The sequence below is a fragment of the Podarcis tiliguerta genome (assembly GCF_965153285.1).
Source record: "Podarcis tiliguerta genome assembly, chromosome: 1".
NCBI lineage: Eukaryota > Metazoa > Chordata > Lepidosauria > Squamata > Lacertidae > Podarcis > Podarcis tiliguerta.
In genome coordinates, this window is record NC_139534.1 from 87,590,257 (window position 1) to 87,609,927 (window position 19,671).

Consider the following 19,671-nt stretch of genomic DNA (forward strand, 5'->3'; position numbering starts at 1 on the left):
AGACATCTGTCTGCATGATGCATTGACTCAGCTCAACAGTGAGCCTCAGTTATGCCACTTAGGCCCCTTCATGTGTCCTTCACATATCTATTCCATATTTGAAACAACATTCAGGTTTGGTATTAATTGACTCTTGCGTCTTGTTTCCCAACAGAAATCTCCGATGAGAAAATAAGCAATCACTTCCACTGCAGCATTGCTGACCTCATGCAGACTTGTTACCCTGTCCTGACCGAGAACTGTATTACCAGCCAGATTGTTTTATCACAAGACTTTGACCAAATCCTTCAAAGACTGGCACACGTAGAAGAGTTTTCAGGTAAGTGTGTGCATGAGTCTGTGTGTATCTTAATGGCTATCTTAAAGTAAATCACTCAAACTTTTTTCTTGATTTGAACTACTGTACTGCATAAGATGAGTTTTTTATTTTAAAATTATGTGAAAATGGGGGGTCGTCTTATACACAGATAGTGCATAGCGGGGACCAGGCATTGGTTGCTGCCGTGAGCTGGAGTTTGTCAGTGGCTGTTGGGCGTGTTATTGGTGGCTGCTGCAAGGGCTGTTTTGTTGGTTGGCTTTCACTGCGGCAATTGGGTGGGCGATTGGTGGCTTCTACTGGTGAGGGGACAGACGATAGGTGGCTTTTGCGACGTGTGCGAGTGGCAGCGTAGGTCAGGCAGGTGAGTGAGTTTTGGCAATCCCCCCCAAAAAAGCTCAACAACTCAAGGCAATCTCCCCCCATTTTCTTAAGTTGTAGTCCCCCAAAATCGGGGGCGTCTTATACACGGGGGCGTGTTATACATGAAAAAATACGGTATGTGTTTCTCCATATTTAAATTTTAAAATTAGCCCCCAATTTTAGATTACTTGGAAAATTCTGAAATAATTCTTATTCAACATGAGTATATCTTTCTAGGAAAATGTTAAATATTGGGTTTTTAAAAATTTACCCTGATCAAGTCATAAATACCTACCTCATAATCTGGTACAAAATAATGGATAAAAGTGCTTCTGAATTATTCCCATTTAACATTCTTAGATGTAAAATTTCCTCAAGACTTCACCTGCTGGTGGAAGGAATGTTTGTTCCAAGACAGACTGTTTATTTCTTATTTCTGCATTGCATTTCTATCCCATATTTTTTCTCTCCAAGGAGCTCAGGGTGGCATTCACAGTTCAGCCCTCCTCATTTAATCCTCAGAAAACCCTGTGAGGTAGGTTAGGCTGAGAGGCAGAGACTGGCCCAAGGCCACCCAGTGAGCTTCATGGCTGAGTGGGGATTTAAACCCTAGTCTCCCAGGTCCTAGTTCAACACTCTCACCCTTATGCCACACTGGCTCTCACTTGAATGGAAAGGGTTATGTGGGATACGTAGAAATAAAGAGTGATTCTGTGTTCTGTGAGAGAGAGCATTTCACCTCTAATCTTTTTCTTTCTCTTTTGGTATTAATAGATTCCAGAGGGAACCTGCTGGCTGCATTAGCAGAACAGGCTTCTTTGAAACCCGCGGAATTGGAGGCACATCCCACTTCTAATCAGTTCAAACTCCTGCTGAGAACCCTGGAGCAACATGCTCAGACCCTTGAAGGGAGCCCTGTGCAAAACCTCTACGTGCAAACCTTCTTTGACTATATTAACAGGCTGGCTGCCGTTCTCCTCCGAAGCCTCACTCCAGAGCTAGGTGGGAGATCTCTCAAGCTAATCCAAGTTTTAATTCAAGAAATATCCATATGGGTGGGGGAACTAGCTTCTTAACCTCAAGTGAGTTTCATGGCTGAGTGGGGATTTAAACCCTAGTCTCCCAGGTCCTAGTGGGTAACTTTACCTGTGCCTGTGTCACTGATTCTCTGCCTATGACTACCTTTTTCTAAGGTAACCTATTTTGCATCTGTGCAGCAGAAACGGGAGCACTAAGAAGTTTGTTTCAAAAACATGCAGCATTGCTGCATGCCAAGAGCAGATTTTAGGAGCATAGCATGGAATCAAGTTGACATGACACCTTTACAATATCCTTTCTCTAATTCTAGATCAATCTACGGAGTTAAGAGTGGCAAACCCTTTCCTATTACTTCAGCAGAGTCCCCCCCATTTGCTGTCCCAGCTTTTGTTTGAGAGACAGGTTGCTCCTGACAGGTACTGACTTTCTTCAACGACGGGTGCTGGGCTGATGTATTGTGTACGATAGCAAACCTGGGTTTACCTTGTATACCACTCACTCTCTTTAAAGCAGAGCTTAGTGTACTGCTAAATTTTTTGTACTTTCTGTTCCTCAATTGTGCAGGCTGTCTTTGCTGCTGGCCAAAGAAGAACTGAACCTAAATGTGCAAGAAGTGATCATCAGCTGCTGCTGTAAGGCATTGCCTCTGTGCTGTACCAGGCAAAGCAACCAGACCAGGATCCTTTTGACCAACATTAGTAGCCTGGCACACCTGCATGCCTATCACTGTCTGCCTGACGTGGAGGTGCCAGTCCACAATCCCGCCATGGACTCTGAGGACCTTTCTGGGCATCCCTCTCCCACTCTGCCTGACCAGAACCAGCACATGCTCACAGCTTCCACCCTCGCCTTCTTGAAATCTCAGTCAAAACTGACAGCTGCCGTGGCTTGTCTTAGTGTGTCGAAGGCTCAGAAGACCCCCAAGCAGGGCCTGTTGTGGATGGACTTTCGAGGCAAACGGGAAGCGCCCTTGTCTATAGAGCACGTTGCCAAGGAATGCGATGCGCTGTTAAAGGAGTTTCCATTTCTGGAGAGCTTTCTTCTTGCCATGTGTGAGCCCCTTCAGGACCCTCAGGAGGAGGGAAAAGGCTTGGCTAGTGCACTTTGTGGCAAGCCTTACGTGTCGTTGCTCTTCCTGGGGTTGCATTCTGTTATGGCTGTTGAGGTGTTGATGGAGAACTTTGAGCAAGCTCTCAGCACAGGGGATTGGCCCAGAGCCCTCCAGATCTTGAATCTCTGCAGCCAGGACACGGAAGAGCTAATCACAGTGCAGGATGCCGTACTCAGCTGTGCTGCTGCTGATGGTAAAGAAGGGATTGTTTTTCTTGTAGAAATGGCACTTTGGGCTGCAGACCAGGAACTGACGGCTCAGTCGTCTAGTTTTGGAAGGAAATGGAAAATGTGTTGAGGCATTTTGGATACAGTGACAAACCATGGTTTTGCCACTCAGTCTCAGACTTGAGCCCATGATGTTTCCTCTAGTTCAGGGGTTCCCAAACTGTAGTCCATGGACCAACAATGGTATACATGCTTTATTCAGTGGTGTGCAGGCTTCTGTGTGTGGCATTAAATGTGTTAAATATGCATATTATTTTTATTGTTTTTGTATAGCGTCTTTCATTTTTAAAATATTTTATTGCATTAGGGGGGACGCGGGTGGCGCTGAGGTTTTACCCACAGCGCCACCCGCGTCCCCCCTAGGACTTGCCGATCGTATGGTTGGCGGTTCGAATCCCCGCGGCGGGGTGAGCTCCCATCGTTCGGTCCCAGCTCCTGCCCACCTAGCAGTTCGAAAGCACCCCTAAGTGCAAGTAGATAAATAGGTACCGCTTTATAGCGGGAAGGTAAACGGCGTTTCCGTGTGCTGCGCTGGTGCTGGCTCGCCAGAGCAGCTTCGTCACGCTGGCCATGTGACCCAGAAGTGTCTTCGGACAGCGCTGGCTCCCGGCCTCTTAAGCGAGATGAGCACGCAACCCCAGAGTCGGTCATGACTGGCTTGTACGGGCAGGGGTACCTTTACCTTTATTGCATTAGGAATTCTATGGAATGCAGATTGCAATACAATAAAATGCAATATCAGAAATAAAAGTAATAAATGTAATTACAGTATAAAGCACCATTCGCTACAGTTGCTGTGGCAGACATAAAAATCATTAGGGGCTCCACCAAGACCATCAGCAGTTTTTAAGTGGTCCATGTGTGGAAATGTTTGGAAACCATTCCTCTGGTAACCCTGGAGCTGGAAACATCTGATAAGTGGGCCTTCTTGAGAGTAGGGTGGAGTAGAAATAGAAAAGCAGCAATAGCCATGTTATTCCCCCAACTGTGGTTCTATACAGAGGGGGAAGAGGCAGGCTGTAGCTCAGTGGGCAGAGCACATGCTTTGCATTCAGAAGGTCCCAGATCCAGTGACCAGCATCTCCAGATCAGGCTGGGAAAGACTCCTGCCTGAAACCCTGGAGAGAGGGTCTGATTCAGTATAAGGCAGCTTTTGATGCTCCTAATGCCATTGCTGCTACCCTACTTTGCGTCACCTTAATGCTGTGCAGCTAAAGCATACAGTACTCTACAGCCAAGCTTCAGGTCTCTGGTGTATTCTTCCTTTCCAGGTAAGGATGGTTGGCAATACCTGTTCCGAGTGAGAGATGCCTTGCTGAGGAGCAGGTTGGCCCTGCGCTGTCTGGATAACTGGCCCTTGGAAGCTTGTCTAGAAATCTTGGCTTATTGTGCCTGCGACCCTGAGGTGCCCGAAGAACTCAGATCTGAGCTGCAGAGGAAAACGAGAGAGCTTCAGGTTTATCAAAAGGTAATAAATCATTTTATTTGGGGGCAGTGGCGTAGCGTGGGGGATGTAGGGGGGGCCAGCCGCACCGGGCGCAACATCTGGGGGGGCTCGCTCGCAGCTCTCTGCCCCTACCTGGCTCACTCACTCTCTCTCACTGCAGTGCTGGCTGTGCGAATCCGATCCGAGCCGCCGGGTCGCCGCCCACTGTGGAGGGGGGGGTGCCAGGCATGCAGTGCGGAGCGGAGAGAGAGCGAGGGACTATCTGGGGGAGGGACAGTGCAGAGGGGGGCGCAAATTACTTGCCTTGCCCCGGGTGCTGACAACCCACGCAACGCCACTGTTTGGGGGTAGAATATTTCTCCCAGATTTTTTGGTGTCTTTCGGCTGCTGGGTTATATAAAGGCAATGATAGCTCTTTCTGGTCTTTTGGCAGCAGACCACTTGTAATTTAGAATGATTCCTGGTTCAGTTGTCTGCCTTAGTCCTTTTTAAAAGTAGAGAGAGAGAGATTGCTGAAGGGGCTGTTCAGTTGTACAGTGGTGCCTCACAAGACGAAATTAATTCGTTCTGTGAGTCTCTTCGCCTAGCGGTTTTTTCGTCTTGCGAAGCAACCCTATTAGCGGATTAGCGGATTAGCGCTATTAGCGGTTTAGCGGCTATTAGCGGCTATTAGCGGCTATTAAAGGCTTAAAGGATTAGCGGATTAGCTGCTAAAAGGCTATTAGCGGCTTAGCGGCTTAGAAAAAGGGGGTGGGGAGTGAAAAAAAATCTCAAGACTCGCAAGACATTTTCGTCTTGCGAAGCAAGCCCATAGGGAAATTCGTCCTGCGAAGCGCATTGAAAAACAGAAAACCCTTTCGTCTAGCGGGTTTTCCGTCTTGCGAGGCATTCGTCTTGTGAGGCACCACTGTATTTGTTTTATTTTGTCAGATTCTAAGTCTACAAGATGTCACACTCTGGCATGACTGGCAGGACCTGAAAAGAGCCTGCACTGATGAACCCCAAACCGTTGTAGGGGTGATTTTGGAGGCAAAGGTAGGCTATTTTTTGTGTGTCTTTCCTCCCTTGGAAGTTTGATCCTGCACAATACGCAATTTCCCCCAGATTCTCCCCCAAGCCCAGAGTCCCATCTAGTCCCAAATCCTATTTTCTCGCAATGGCTAACTGGTGACTTCTGAGACAGTTGGGGTTTTATTTCCTAGTCATGCTGTAGAAAGGAACTGCACCTTTCACATCCATTGTTTCCTTGCCTAGCAGAGGAACAACTTTCTACAAATAAATTGGTTGGTCTTGCAGAAAGCTCTTCTCATCTAAGGTTTTCCGGATTTCCAGTATCAGAGTGATGGCAATACAAGAAAGAGCTGTTTGTCTTTATCCTAGGATCATGAATTATGTGAAGAATGGGGGAACTTGTATCCTGTTCCAAGAGATGATTTGATCAATCTTCACCAAGAGCATCTCCTTCATTTGTTGGAAATGGGAGACACAGAAAAGGCTTTGCAGGTAACTGCTTTTTCTGCCTCCAAAATCATTTTCCAATCTTAAAGATGTCAGTAATGGGACGCTTTGCACATTAGGGAGGAAGATGATTTCCTGTATTCAGTGGGTGTCTCGAGTGGGTGTCTGTGTCTGAGCAAATGACAAGCATGTGCCCAGGAGCCTTTGGTTCCTGTGGACACAAACCCATCTCCCTTCCATGTATGACACTTGTTTGTTGTAGAGTCATATGATGTACAAGCAGGAAGGCCTCCTTCTTGTAGCCCTGCTCAGCAGCCTTCATCATAAAATGAGCAGCCATAATAATTTGCTAGGTCCCATTGTGCTTGGAATGTTTTTAGTTGTATTTTCTGCCTCATTATCTGTATTTCCTGTATTGTGGTTGATATATTTGTTTGGTGCTGCCGTGAAAACCTAACCTCATAAAGTGCAGTGTAGAACTGTGTTAAACAGATAATTTTAGGTTGCAGATGTCTTTAGCTGGCAGTGTGAAATTATTTTATGATCTGAATTAACTCGCCATTGTTCACTTTCGTTGTAGCTCTTGCAAAGGATAGAAGACCCAGACATTCAGCTGGTCATAAGTGAACAGTGTCTTGATAAACATCCCAGCCTGGCAGCTTCTCATTTCCTTGCAGATTATCTCACCACACACTTCTACAAACACTTAACAATTATGCGCCATAATGAAATTCAGGCCCTTTATATGGGATCAAAGGTAAGCAGATGTGAAATTTGCAACTGCATTGCTGGGTTTTGGGGTTCTTCCCTCAAGTAAGGAGAGAGGTTTCAGGGTTGGGTTAAAAAAATAATCATCATCAGGCATTATATAAATTTTATGAAATAAATTAATTTTGTTTCTCTTCTGTTTCTACATCCAAGGTCTTACTAACTCTGCCCGAGCCTTACCGTGCTAACTACTCTCACCTGTCCTGCAAGCCACTGCTCATGTTGGAGCAGCTCTTGATGAACATGAAGGTGGATTGGGTAGCCGTGGCTGTACAGACACTGCACCAGCTCTTGGTTGGGCAAGAGATAGGCTTTACGGTAGAAGACATTGATGCCTTGCTCTCCAAGTATGCTGGGAAAGCCCTTGACTTCCCTTTCTCATTAAAAGAGAAAAGATCAGGTGACTTGCTTTTGGAAATCTGTAATCAGTGAAGATGTTCCATGTGCTCTTTAACCAAACATCACAGATTCTCAGGTAGTAAGGCTGATTGGATTCAAGCCAAATCCACCTTATCGCTTTGGGTTCTGTGACCCCAAGGTTTTGGCTTGCGACTTAACTGAAAAGCCCCTGTGCTGCTTCATTTCTTCTCCTGTTTCCCTTATTGCCCCACAGTGCAGTACTACTAATATGTTTTACTGACCAGTGGAGCCTGCATAATGCAGTGAACCAAGCCCCTTACTTCTTACGGCTCAACTTTTTGTATATTTTTAAGGTGGCGTAGCCAAAAGGAAAAAGAACATTAGAAGGCCTAGTATCCCTATGTTTCTAAATATCCGTCTTGTTCTCCTTTTGCTTAGATCTGAACCTTACACCTTCTTGTGCATGCCGTTGGGTTACTAAATTGCTTGCACAAAAACTGTAGTCACTTGAATCACGTGTGCTGATCCAGTTTTGGATGAATCATTCTAATCTTCTTGGCTGCAGATAACAATGGTTTTCTCTTTTGTCTTTAGATTCTGTGATTCAGATGCAGGAGAATTTGTGTCGGGGATCCGAGTCTGATACGTTGTCTAAATCAGAATCGACAGAACAGTTTCCAGTTAGTTCTCCTGGTGAGAGAAGGTCTAAGGGCTGGATGTTGTGTTTCATACTTGTGTTTTTCTCTTAAATCTGCTTTCTGCTGTAGTAGGTTTTTTTTTAAAAAAAAAAAAAAAACACACATTCTGGGTGGGATTCAATGGATGAGACCCACCAAAGCCCATGCAAGAACTTCTACTAGCACACCCTTTGCATTGCCTTGTCACTGAAGGGTAGCAGTGGTTGATTTGAGGCTTTTACTTACAATTGAGTGGTATGTACATTTTATGAAATAAATAAATATTATATTTCAGTTCTCCATTTTTTGGTTTCGTTTCTTGTTTATCATCAAGATGCAACACATTCTTCCAGCATGAGAGAGAGAAGCCTGCAGCAAACTGTGTCCCCAGAGGAGTTTGTGCCACCAGAGAAGCCCCCAGCAAAACAGCAATGGATTCCCGATGAGACTGAAGTCACGTGTATGGTCTGCAAAACGGAACGTTTTACTATGGTGAGGAACCCCCAAGGCCATACTTGACATGTAACGGGAACACTTGAACGGGTGTGTCTGCCATTGGCTCTTTGGGCAGCTTGCTGCAATTCTGTCAGTCGTATTTGCTACTGTACCCAAAAGATCCAAATGGCTGTGGGTCTTGAACGGGTTAAATGGTAAACACTGAAATGCTATTGCTCCCTTAAAGGTTCCTCTTTGTGTCTCAGTTTAATAGACGACATCACTGCAGACGTTGCGGGAGACTGGTGTGCAGCTCGTGTTCAACCAAGAAAATGACGGTGGAAGAGTGTAGGGAAAACCCGGCTCGTGTTTGTGACCAGTGCTACAATTATTACAACAAGGAGGGCTCAGAGGACTTGCCCCCTGAGGCAGAAATGTGTGTAAACAATCTTTCCCCGTTTTTTTGTATCTGGAATGCTAGCCTTCGATGTCAACTAGTGAATCATTTTAGCGTTTCTTGTGGGTCTCCCCACCCCCTGAGAGTTTCAATGAGGAGGAAAAGTCTATTTCTAGTTCCTGCTGTTCCTGTTTCTAGTTCCAAGAGTGGGACTATGGGTAGGGCTTCAGAGTTTGACTTAATGCTATGAAAACACTTGCTTTACTGAATTTAACTTTTCAACGCATGTTTGAATAGCATCTGTGTTTTTCTCTTTTCATAGTACAAAAGTGGAGGATCAGGACCAAGAAGAAGGTGAGGAGATTTGCATTTTGTTGGCATGTATTACAGGACTGCCTTCACAGTCAACGCTGCTTGTGGGCAACATGGGCAAGCCCTGAAGCATCTTCAAAGACGTAACAAATGCATAGTGGCATGAGCTTTCTAATGCGTTGCTGCATGGCCAGCACAGCTACTTTCTTTAAGAGAACAGGGATTTGTTCTAACTCGGCCAGATTACTTGCTGGAAAACATGGCAAGATTTGGAAGCCGCAATGTGTTTTCATGACTGGATAGAGGACTCCTTGGGCTATTTGCGCTTGGGACTCCCCAACCCCTCACCCATGCTCTGTCTTTTAGTAATGTTGTAGTTCAGGGGTGAGAAACCTTTTTTTGGAACTGAAGGCCACATTACTCTGGTGTGAAGCTGATGGAACATTGTTCTGGTAGTGAACAGGGTCAGTCACCCCCCTTTCCTTTCTCCATGGAAACAGGCGCCTCTATTTAATTCCAAATCATTCAAGTTTCTCTTTGTTTTCTTCATAGACTTTTACAAAGTTGGTTAGAAAAGCTTTTCGATATCCTTTATCTGCCCTTAGGGTGCGCAAGGCAGAAACAACTCAGTCATCCCAGAAGAAGTGTAAGCTTAGAGCTATTCAAGGTCTTGAACTTCAAAATGTATTGCATTCTGAAAATCGTATGCATGCAGTTTCAAATTTGCAAGGACTGTTCCCTCCCTGCCCCCCATATTGACAGGGAACAGAAGTGCACTGAGCCAGTTCCCCCCTTTGCTTTAATCATCTTTTGCAAAGGAAGGAGCTGCAATTTGTACACAACATCCATGTCTTTTCCCTTACCTGCTATAGAGCTGATGATTGGCAGCCCCTGGAAGCAGGGTTCCCCTTCCCTGCTGTAGTGGCACCCTGCTTCACAGAGCCGCTACTGAGCAGGGGTCAGAATAGATGTCTGATTCCAAATTGTAACATGTGACTTCTTGTCCTGATTTCTTGTGTGTTCTGTCAACGGCAGTTGCGTCCTCCGATAATGAATGCTCAGATTACTCTGCAGTGGTGCAAATACCCAAAATAACAGAACTCGAGTGGCTTCTTTCTTTGAGAGAAGAGGAGAATGAAATTGTGCGCTCCGAGTTTTATTACGAACAGGTAAGTGTATGCTCTAAAAGGGGGAAATGGACTTCCGATATGGCACATGATAGGGCAAGCAAGGAAAAGTTGGCAGCAGGGCAGAAAAGAAGAATAGGAAATAGCCTGGAGAAGAGGAGGTTAAGGGGTGATATGATAGCCATGTTCAAATATATAAAAGGATGTCACATAGAGGAGGGAGAAAGGTTGTTTTCTGCTGCTCCAGAGAAGTGGACACGGAGCAATGGATCCAAACTACAAGACAGAAGATTCCACCTAAACATTAGGAAGAACTTCCTGACAGTAAGAGCTGTTCGACAGTGGAATTTGCTGCCAAGGAGTGTGGTGGAGTCTCCTTCTTTGGAGGTCTTTAAGCAGAGGCTTGACAACCATATGTCAGGAGTGCTCTGATGGTGTTTCCTGCTTGGCAGGGGGTTGGACTCGATGGCCCTTGTGGTCTCTTCCAACTCTATGATTCTATGAAACCAGTGGGGAAAGAAGATAGAAAAGAAATTGAGAAATGGAACCCAAGAACACCAGGGAGGGAGAAAAGATCCAGATGACATTCCTGGGCTTTGGGGAAACAGTTCTGTTATAATGCATAAATAGTAGTGAGGGAACACAAGGAGGGGCAGCTGCAGGAGTCCTTCCCCGCTCCACCTCAATGCATCATCTACTGGAGCACTGGGATAATTGGTGTACACTCCTTGCTCTAGCAAGTGAATGAGGTGATGTTGGGGCTTTGAAGTTCATTTTTGGCAGATTAGCACAGAGAATGAAGAAAATAAGCGGCCTGGGCACTTCTGTCTCTTCCTTTGACTGGGTTCCTACTTCATGATAGCAGTTTATGTGGTAGCACTTCTTTGTAAGATGATTTGCTTCTCTAATTAGAAGCTAAAGCTTGCATTTTAGCTGTCTGAAGATCTTCTGTTAAAGCTTAGTATGTTGCACATATGGACCCTATACAGTTCAGATGTAAGCTCGCCTATGGACAGGGTCGCAGTCATGCTAATAAATTGGATATTGCACTCTCTGCTGGCAGTAGTGGTGCTGGGAAGGGGGCCATATTGTGCTGCCTGCCTTTTTGGACATGGTTATTGGGTCTCTTATGGTAAGCTGCTGTCCTTCCACTGCTATGAGCTTACTATACATCTGGTCAACGTAGCGGGGGTCAACAGACTCTTCTATCTCTTTGAGTTTTATAGTGAAGAATATTGTTCTGCTCCTGTTTTTTTGGCTGAGTACACTTTAGCTCTTCAACTGCAGCCTGCAGGTGGAATCACAATGACCTCTGCCTTTCCTTTGCCTCTCCTAATGTTCAGGCACCCAGTGCTTCCTTGTGTATTGCTATCTTCAATCTCCATTCGGACAGCGTAGCCTGTGGTCACCAGTTGATAGATCACTGCTGCAAGCTTTCTCGAGGGCTGACAAACCCCGAAGTGGATGCTGGCCTCCTCACGGATATCATGAAACAACTGCTCTTCAGTGCCAAAATGATGTTTGTAAAAGCTGGGATGAGCCAAGATTTAGCTCTCTGCGACAGGTAAGTGGTCTGCTGTTCTCCTGAGATGTCTTCCCAAAGTAGTCAGACATGCCTGGCTCATGTTGAGGTGGAAGTAGCAGAAAGTGGTCTATAGCTGAGACTGAAACATTTATATAAGGACTGTGCTGAATTTTTCACAGTTTGGTGGATCCCAGTGTGTGTGCTGCCTCTAACTTTTGTATCTTATTTTAACTCCACCAACAGCTACATCAGCAAAGTCGACGTGCTACATATTTTAGTCACTGCCTCATATCGTCGTGTTCCCTGTCTGGATCAGATATTGCAGCCTACAGCAGTTGCAAGGCTAAGAAATCAGCTTTTGGAAGCAGAATACTATCAGCTAGCTGTAGAGGTAATGCATGGGGAGAGAAGCAGCTCTGGAGTACAGCCTCAGGGCTCCTTCAAATCATTGCTCTGTTTTTGCACAGAGATTGCCTTCATTTAGAGAACACAAATATTGGGGTGTTTGAACTTCAACTTGAAGCATCTCTTCCCTCACAAAGACACCTATTAGCCTTTTGGGCTTGGTTCTGTGTTTTATAAAATATAGAAAACCAATGCTCGGTGTGTTGTTTTTTTTAAAAAGCAACTCTATAATTAGTAGATTAATCAACTAAGCATTTGTTGATTAATTGGTACAGGTCAGCTTTTATTGGGGGGGGGCTGGGATTTGAAGACATTCTTAATTTGAGGACTATTTGATTCTATTGTAGCTGTAATAGGAAATTTTTAAAACCCATTAGGCATGGTCTTTGTTTCTAAGAATATATATTAAGATTTCTTAAATTCTTAATATCTGAAATGTACCTTCTCAGTATTGTGACAAATGCACTCCAATAAAACTGCCAATAGTGACCACAATAGTGTACAAGAGTAATAGGCCAATAGTGTTCAGCTCTGATTAAAGGTAAAGGGACCCCTGACCATTAGGTCCAGTCGCGGACGACTCTGGGGTTGTGGCGCTCATCTCGCTTTATTGGCCGAGGGAGCCGGCGTACAGCTTCTGGGTCATGATTACTGCAGCTCAAAAAGAATACTGTAGAGCTAGAAAAACTGCAGAGCTAGAAAAGAGCAACAAAAGTGACCAGGTAGACATTGCAATTGCACATGTGTACATTCTTTTTTCTTCAGAAAACAAAAGATGACTATGGAAGACTGAGGGGGAGATTATCTCATTTTTGATGACTGTTTTCAATAACCTGTTCATTTTAGGTTTCCACGAAGACTGGCCTGGATCCAGGTGGGGCATGGCACGCCTGGGGCATGGCATGTCTTAAAGCTGGCAACCTCTCTGCCGCCAGAGAGAAATTCAGCCGGTGCCTAAAGCCACCTCTTGACTTGAACCAGCTAGACTCAGGCTCAAGACTGGTCCAAGATGTGATACAGTACCTGGAGTCCACAGTGAAGCCCATTATCTCAGTGGTAAGAATCCAGTCTTCCTCCTCCCTCAACAGCTGGTCTCCTGAGGTAGATTTAAGCTACAGCTACAGCCAGAACATTAAACATGCTAGGGTATTGGTATTCAGTGCTATTTTTCTGGAAAAAGAGGTGCTGGAACTCACCATGAACGCATCCCTCGTTCTCTTAGAAGGGCCATGGCTGGGCACCCTGAGAGTACCGGAACTGAGTTTGGTATTTCCAGCTAAAAAAAAGGTCCTGTTTGTATTTAATCTGGGACCAAGTTATCTCTGTGATTGCCTATGTCCACATTATTTTCCCAAACCTTGAGTTATGGCATCTAAAAACCTGCTGCCCACCATAACTCAGATCCAAGTGACAGGCTTTTGGACTACAACTGTGCTGGTTGGGACTATTGGTAGTTGTAGTCCAAAATACTGGAGGGCACCAGGTTGGCAAAGGCTGTTCTATGGAACTGTGCCAAGCCCAGTATACCTAAAGGAGCCGCTCCACTCCCATTGTACAGCATGGACACTAAGGTTCAGCTCCAAGGGCCTTCTGGCGGTTCCCTCACTGCGAGAAGTGAGGTTACAGGGAACCAGGCAGAGGGCCTTCTCAGTAGTGGAACGCCCTCCCATCAGACGTCAAGGAAATAAACAACTGTCTGACTTTTAGAAGACATCTGAAGGCAGCCCTGTTTAGGGAAGTTTTAATGTTGGATGTTTTGCTGTGTTTTTATTATATTGGAAGCCATCCAGAGTGGCTGGGGCAACCCAATCAGATGGGCAAGGTATAAATAATAAATCATCAGCATCTCCCTCCCCCATGCTTTTGGGACTTGCTCCGAAGGCCTTCCTGTTTTATAGAGTCTTTAAACTGTCCTGTTTTGTTGGACTTTACTGAATGGGTAGGAATACAATTTAAAACTAAAAACAGTTAAACATAACAATTCAATAAAATCTGCTATTTAGAAGAAAATTGTTATATTGAATTGTTATTGCTTTTAAATTATATGCCTACCCATTCAGTATTGTAAGCCACTTTGTAAAGCCTTTTGCTCTGTACTTTTAAAAGATACTTAAGAAGCTAATGCTTACTGCCTATTTGTGTTTCTGTGTGTGGTCATTGCAAGGGCAAGTTTATGGTTTAGTGATCATATAGCTAGAACATTGCCCATGCTTTTCTTTTTATTTCTACTCCTAACAGCACTAGAGATGTGCGTACTTTATTTTTAATATAACCTGAACATTCTGTTTAGGTGGTATGCAGGCTGCAGCTAAAAATGGCATGTGGTAGATTGTCCAAGTCAAGGTTAGATGCAGAAAATATTGAAGACACAGTTAAATCCATGCCAACAAAGTGTGCATCAAGAACATCTTGTCTTGGTTTGGAATTATTTTCTTTGTGCCTTCAAGCTGTACACTAGGGAAGAAGAAAGTGAAATCAGGGTATCTATGGCTCTTTACTGACATGGGACAAAATGCCAGGCATGTAATATTCTGGTGTTTAACATTTGGGATTACCATCTGGCCTGTTGCCATTCTTACTAAAAGCTGACAGGGACAACAGCATGTAAAGCAAGAAAGTGACTACAACTCCCACCATCCCTGACCACTGGTCTTGCTGGCTGGGTCTGGTGGGAGTTTCAGTTCAACAGAGAGCCACACATTCTCCATCCCTGATTGCAGATCCAATCTTATGTAGTGCTGGATTTGGGACTGAGGAAACCCAGATCCAAGACCCAATTTAGGCACAGAAGTCACTTGGTGACTGGGAGCCAGTCATTCACCTACTTCTCACAAAGTGATTTAGAGGATGACATGAAGAGGGAGTGAGGACCATGCATGCTGCTTTGACCACCTTGGAGAAAGGGCTGGAGAGGAATTGGAATTGATAAAGGAATGCTGCTTTCAACTTGCTGCTTGTGAACTGCTGTTGATAATAGTGGCCACATTGTGCTATGTGCTATTATGGTGTAGATAGAAGATGTGGTACAATACTGAAACCTATCTGTTTGCAGAGGTTAAGCAGTCTTCCAGTCTGTGTTGACTTGCACCGGGTCAGAGACAGAGGAAACTGGATGTTAGATATTGCCCACATAGCATAACTGTGCAGCTCATTTCTAGACTATGATGTGGATCAGAGTGTCTTTCTGCTCAGAAACATGGAAGGGGGAGGAAGGTATTTGTGGTACAGGGAGTAACATTTTTTTTTTAATCATCCTGCATCACCTTCCACACTGTACTGGAGGGTCCCTCTATCCTTTGGAGCAGCTTTCGGTGGTGGTATTGCCAAGGAATGTAGGAATCGGTAGAAATTGCTTCCCTCTTCCTTCCTCCAGCAGGACAGTATGGTGAACAGACATCTCCTCACAGGAACTTGTGATGTTTGATTCTCTGCTTTTTTTGGTAGCAGGATGACGACTACTTTGCCACTTTGAAGGAACTGGAAGCATCACTAAGGACGCGAAGCCTGTCCCTGGAGCTGATACCTGAGGGGAAGATTCAACACAACAGCTACTACCAAGAGTGCCTCTTCTATTTGCACAACTATGGCACCAACCTAGCAATCATTCGTTTTTATATGAGGCACGACTGCATGCGAGAAGCACTGCTGCATTTGTTAAATAAGGTGAGGCAGCCTGTTCCTCCTGGAGATTTTCTAGTAAGGGATGATGAACCTGTGGTCCTCCAGATGTTGCAGGACTACAACTCCCATCACCCTTGGCCATTGGTCATGTGGACAATGAGAGCTGGAATACAACAGCTGGAGGGTTGCAGGTTCCAGGTTTCCATGTCTCTTACTTTGGATGGGTTCCAGGTGGTATAGTATGGGAACATGTTACTTTGTTATGAAACTAGTTTTCTCAATATTGTGAGGACCTTGACCTTGGTCTCAATCTTTTGTTGAAGTTGTCCTGTTTTGAAAATCTTGCCTGTTTTATCGCTATGACTAGCCGCCCTTGAACAATGTGTGCTGTGTCCTCTTCTGCCTTGAAAATAGCCCTTTTATTTTCCATGTTACGACTCCCTTCATAAAATGGCTGAGGCCTTGTTCAAGTGCCTCCAAGATTTCTTGGCAAGTGTAAACGGTGCCAGGAAATATTTCAGTTTTAAGATGTCTTGTGACTATTAGAACAGCATAGTGTTTGGTAGGTATTCACAGGCTTTCAAGAGAAGTCTCATGTTGAGACTCCCCCTAAACTCAACTTGCTGTGTCTGCCTTCATACCCAAAAGCAATTTTCAGCCTGATCTGAGAATTGGACAAATGTAACTTTTATGAAAAACGTGCAGTCTACTGTAGCCCAATAACAGAGGCTTTTCTTCCTAAAGTAATTATATGGATGAGGCAAGTCCGTCTAAACGCTTGAATTTTTCTCTGTTTTAGGAGAGCCCACATGAAGTATTTATTGAAGGGATATTTATTCCAAGCTATACCAGTGGAAAACTTCACATGTTGGAAAACTTACTGGAAACGATTGACCCAGGTCTGGCTAGCTGGGGTGCTTATCTCATTGCAGCTTGCAAACACTTGCAGAAAAAGAATTACTATCATATCTTATATGAATTGCAACAATTTATGAAGGTAAGAGTGGGGGTTTGATGATGATGATGATGGTGATAATGATGATGATGATAATTTATTATTTATACCCCGCCTATCTGGCTGGGTTTCCCCAGCCACTCTGGGCAGCTTCCAACAAAATATTAAAATACAATAGTCCATCAAACATTAAATCTTCCCTTCAGGGCTGCCTTCAGATGTCTTCTAAAAGTCTGGTAATTGTTCTTCTCTTTGACATCTAGTGGGAGGGTGTTCCACAGGGCGGGTGATGTACTTCTCGTGCTGCAGTTTTAAATGTTCTGAACTTTTTGTCAGGAAAGTTGGACAATATTTCCTGTATTTTGGGAAAGAGCCCCAATATGTGCCATTTGTTCATGCAGTGGGGGTGGGGTTCTTTTGGGTTCCTAACTTAGGAAAGTCTGCTATAATAGAGCTTGCAAACCCATGCCATCACTGCTTATGTCCAATCCCTTCTGTATAGTTAAATATGTTCTGAAGAGTTGCTAAGTGGTTTTCACCAATGATACACAATTTGAAGGCTTACTCATCTTAACACTCCTGTCTTTCAGGATCAAGTCCGTGCTGCTATGACCTGTATTAGATTTTTCACTCACAATGCAAAGTCTTATGCTGAATTGGGAGAAAGGCATACCTGGCTGTTGAAGGTCAAGGACCATCTCAAAGTTTACCTACAGGAAGTTTCAAGGAGTTCAGGAAGAAAAAAGGTTACATGTACTTTCCGTAAGAAAATGTCTGCTCCTGACGTCTCAAGGTACCAGCAGATGTTAACGTTTGATGACATATTTTTCATTCTTCATTTTATTGATCATAGTTTCCCTGAACAGTGTGATAAGGCATTCTTCAGGACTTTTACCATAAGCATCCATGCTCTTAAAAATCAGTTGGTTTCAGTTCAATATTTTTGAGGTATTGTGACTCTAGTGTCTTGAATTAATTTCTCTTAAAAGTTTCTCATGCTCAACTCCATTTTAACAAGGCATATCTCTGGATATTTTGGAGTGTGGGTTTTGTCTAAGTAGCATTAAGTAATGTGTCCTGTCAACATAATGATTTCTGCTTCAACAACAAAGTGTTCCCACCTCTCTTCCCCCCATATATATTTTCTTGGGTTTCTTCCAAACCTCCAGAGCATATTTGGGATGGGGGTGAGGAGTAGAAAGGGAGGAAATCCCAATTGCACAAGTGGACATTCTTAAGCTGACAGGAGGCGTTTGTTGAATACTGCCTTATGTGTTGACATGTCCATCCTCTCTTATCTTGCAGAGTAAATCTAGCATGCAATGTTTTCCATGATATACTTGAGTTATGCTTGTGTGTTTTTCTTTAATGAGGACATTCTTTTTGCTTCCTTTTGCCCACAAAGTGTTTAAAGATGTTTATTCTGGGAAAGGAAAAATAAGTAAATATTTTTATTTATTTATTAATACTCAGTGATGTGTGAAGGCATTGCTTTTTTAAAAAAAAAATTTCTGTACCTTGGTTCTCAAATGGAATCTATTCCAGAAGTCTGTTCGACTTCCGAATACATTCAAAAACCAAGGCGCAGCTTCCGATTGGCTGCAGGAGCTTCATGCACTTGATCAGAAGCCGCGTCAGACGTTCAGCTTCTAAAAAATGTTTGCAAACCGGAACATTCACTTAAAAGTTTATGGCGTTTGGGAACCAAAATGGACGACTACCAAGGCAGTGAGATCCAAGGTATGACTGTATTGTGTAATGAAGCATTTCCCCCTAAATCAGGCATATCAATACAGTTGAGCTTCAACTGGAAGTGACAAGATTCCTTCATCGGTGCGAAAAATTGGGAGCCTCATCTCTGACTGTCTCATCTGTTCCTACACTCTTTGGAAACAATCAAATGAAGATGGAAGTAGCTTGCAAGGTACTGAGTGCCTCATAAAATCGTGGCATAGTTGTAGGTATCAAAACTGAATATTATAAGCAGCACTGAGCGTAGCCTACAGAGAGCTGGTTTGCATCTAACACTAGGACAAACTATGGCTTAGGCCAAACACACAGGTTCCCAGAGAAGAGATCATGGCTTCTGCACTTCTAACTAAACTATGGTTTCGTGTAGCGTGTTGACCAAACCTGGACTCAAGGTTTGTCTCACTGCATACAAACCACAAGGAGTAAACCCAGGAACCAACCTTAGTTACAACTTGTGGTTTGTCTGGAGCAAGACAGTGCATAAATTCTGGTTTGGACCTCATGCTAAGCTTAACTTTGGCTTCTCACACAGCAGCAGCAGGACTGGATGAGGAGATACAAGAGAGATTTTTATCCATGGCTGCTTTCATATTGTAGAATTCATTCTGAAGAGAGGCTGGATGGGCTCCCTCCTTTTTCCCTTTTCTTCCACTGCCAGGCTACAACCTTTATCTTCAGACAGGTCTTTGGAAACTAAGGTGCAGAAGATACTGATCCCTGACCCAGGGCAAATTATATTTTAATTCCTGGTTTTAGATGTGTTGCAATTTAATTGTATTCAACTAGTTTGTTTCTATTCTGCTGTGTTTTATAATTGTAAGCTGCCTTGAATCCAAACTTGGAAGAAAGGCAAGATATAAGTATATTAAATAAATAAATTGAAAATAATAAACATCGCTTTTCCGAAACTGGATGCTGTCCTTAAGCTTGGAAAGAGGGAATAAGAATCCTGTTTGTGTTATGTAGCTGACGGTACTAATTGTGGGTTGTTTACACAATACTCAACCTTTTTGCTGCTGCTATTTCTTCTCAGGTCATGCTGGAAGGTAAAAACATTGAAGAAGGCTTTGGGATTGCATTTAGAGTTCTACAGGTATGGTGAACCTAAGATGATGATATGCATAATGTTGATTCCTTACAATTCTCACCAAAGCAGATAAGGAAAACCACAGCATTTTTACCAGTTACGATGATGTATCTTTTAGGTGTCTATAAAAACTTGAGTTAGAAGCTTCTGTTTTCATAATTGCGTTAGGTTTTTAGTATAGCGACCACTGAAACCTTGAGTCATTCCCTCCAGCTGCTTCCTTCTTGTAGTTTCTTGCCCTTTAGCACGTTTCTGTAGCACCACCTCTGCTTCCTGAGCATCTATGACGT

At 43.9% G+C, this 19,671-nt stretch overlaps 1 protein-coding gene across 5 annotated transcripts in view; it reads left to right on the forward strand.

The window, feature by feature from the left end:
- The window catches only part of ZFYVE26 (zinc finger FYVE-type containing 26), a 44,982-nt gene that overhangs the window by 19,390 nt on the left and 5,921 nt on the right, over nt 1-19,671 (forward strand). For 3 of the 5 annotated variants that reach the window (XM_083456191.1, XM_083456195.1, XM_083456192.1), the window contains 22 exons: nt 155-319; nt 1,454-1,681; nt 2,028-2,133; nt 2,282-3,021; nt 4,327-4,523; nt 5,433-5,537; nt 5,883-6,005; nt 6,541-6,717; nt 6,882-7,128; nt 7,683-7,781; nt 8,100-8,257; nt 8,467-8,636; nt 8,920-8,951; nt 9,945-10,078; nt 11,380-11,600; nt 11,805-11,952; nt 12,813-13,022; nt 15,411-15,629; nt 16,387-16,584; nt 17,133-17,335; nt 18,325-18,466; nt 19,328-19,387. In XM_083456191.1, coding sequence (XP_083312317.1) covers nt 155-319; nt 1,454-1,681; nt 2,028-2,133; nt 2,282-3,021; nt 4,327-4,523; nt 5,433-5,537; nt 5,883-6,005; nt 6,541-6,717; nt 6,882-7,128; nt 7,683-7,781; nt 8,100-8,257; nt 8,467-8,636; nt 8,920-8,951; nt 9,945-10,078; nt 11,380-11,600; nt 11,805-11,952; nt 12,813-13,022; nt 15,411-15,629; nt 16,387-16,584; nt 17,133-17,335; nt 18,325-18,466; nt 19,328-19,387 — 4,082 coding nt within the window. The remainder of the gene's footprint in view (nt 1-154; nt 320-1,453; nt 1,682-2,027; nt 2,134-2,281; nt 3,022-4,326; nt 4,524-5,432; nt 5,538-5,882; nt 6,006-6,540; nt 6,718-6,881; nt 7,129-7,682; nt 7,782-8,099; nt 8,258-8,466; nt 8,637-8,919; nt 8,952-9,944; nt 10,079-11,379; nt 11,601-11,804; nt 11,953-12,812; nt 13,023-15,410; nt 15,630-16,386; nt 16,585-17,132; nt 17,336-18,324; nt 18,467-19,327; nt 19,388-19,671) is intronic. The other 2 variants (XM_083456193.1, XM_083456194.1) reach the window with 1 other exon arrangement.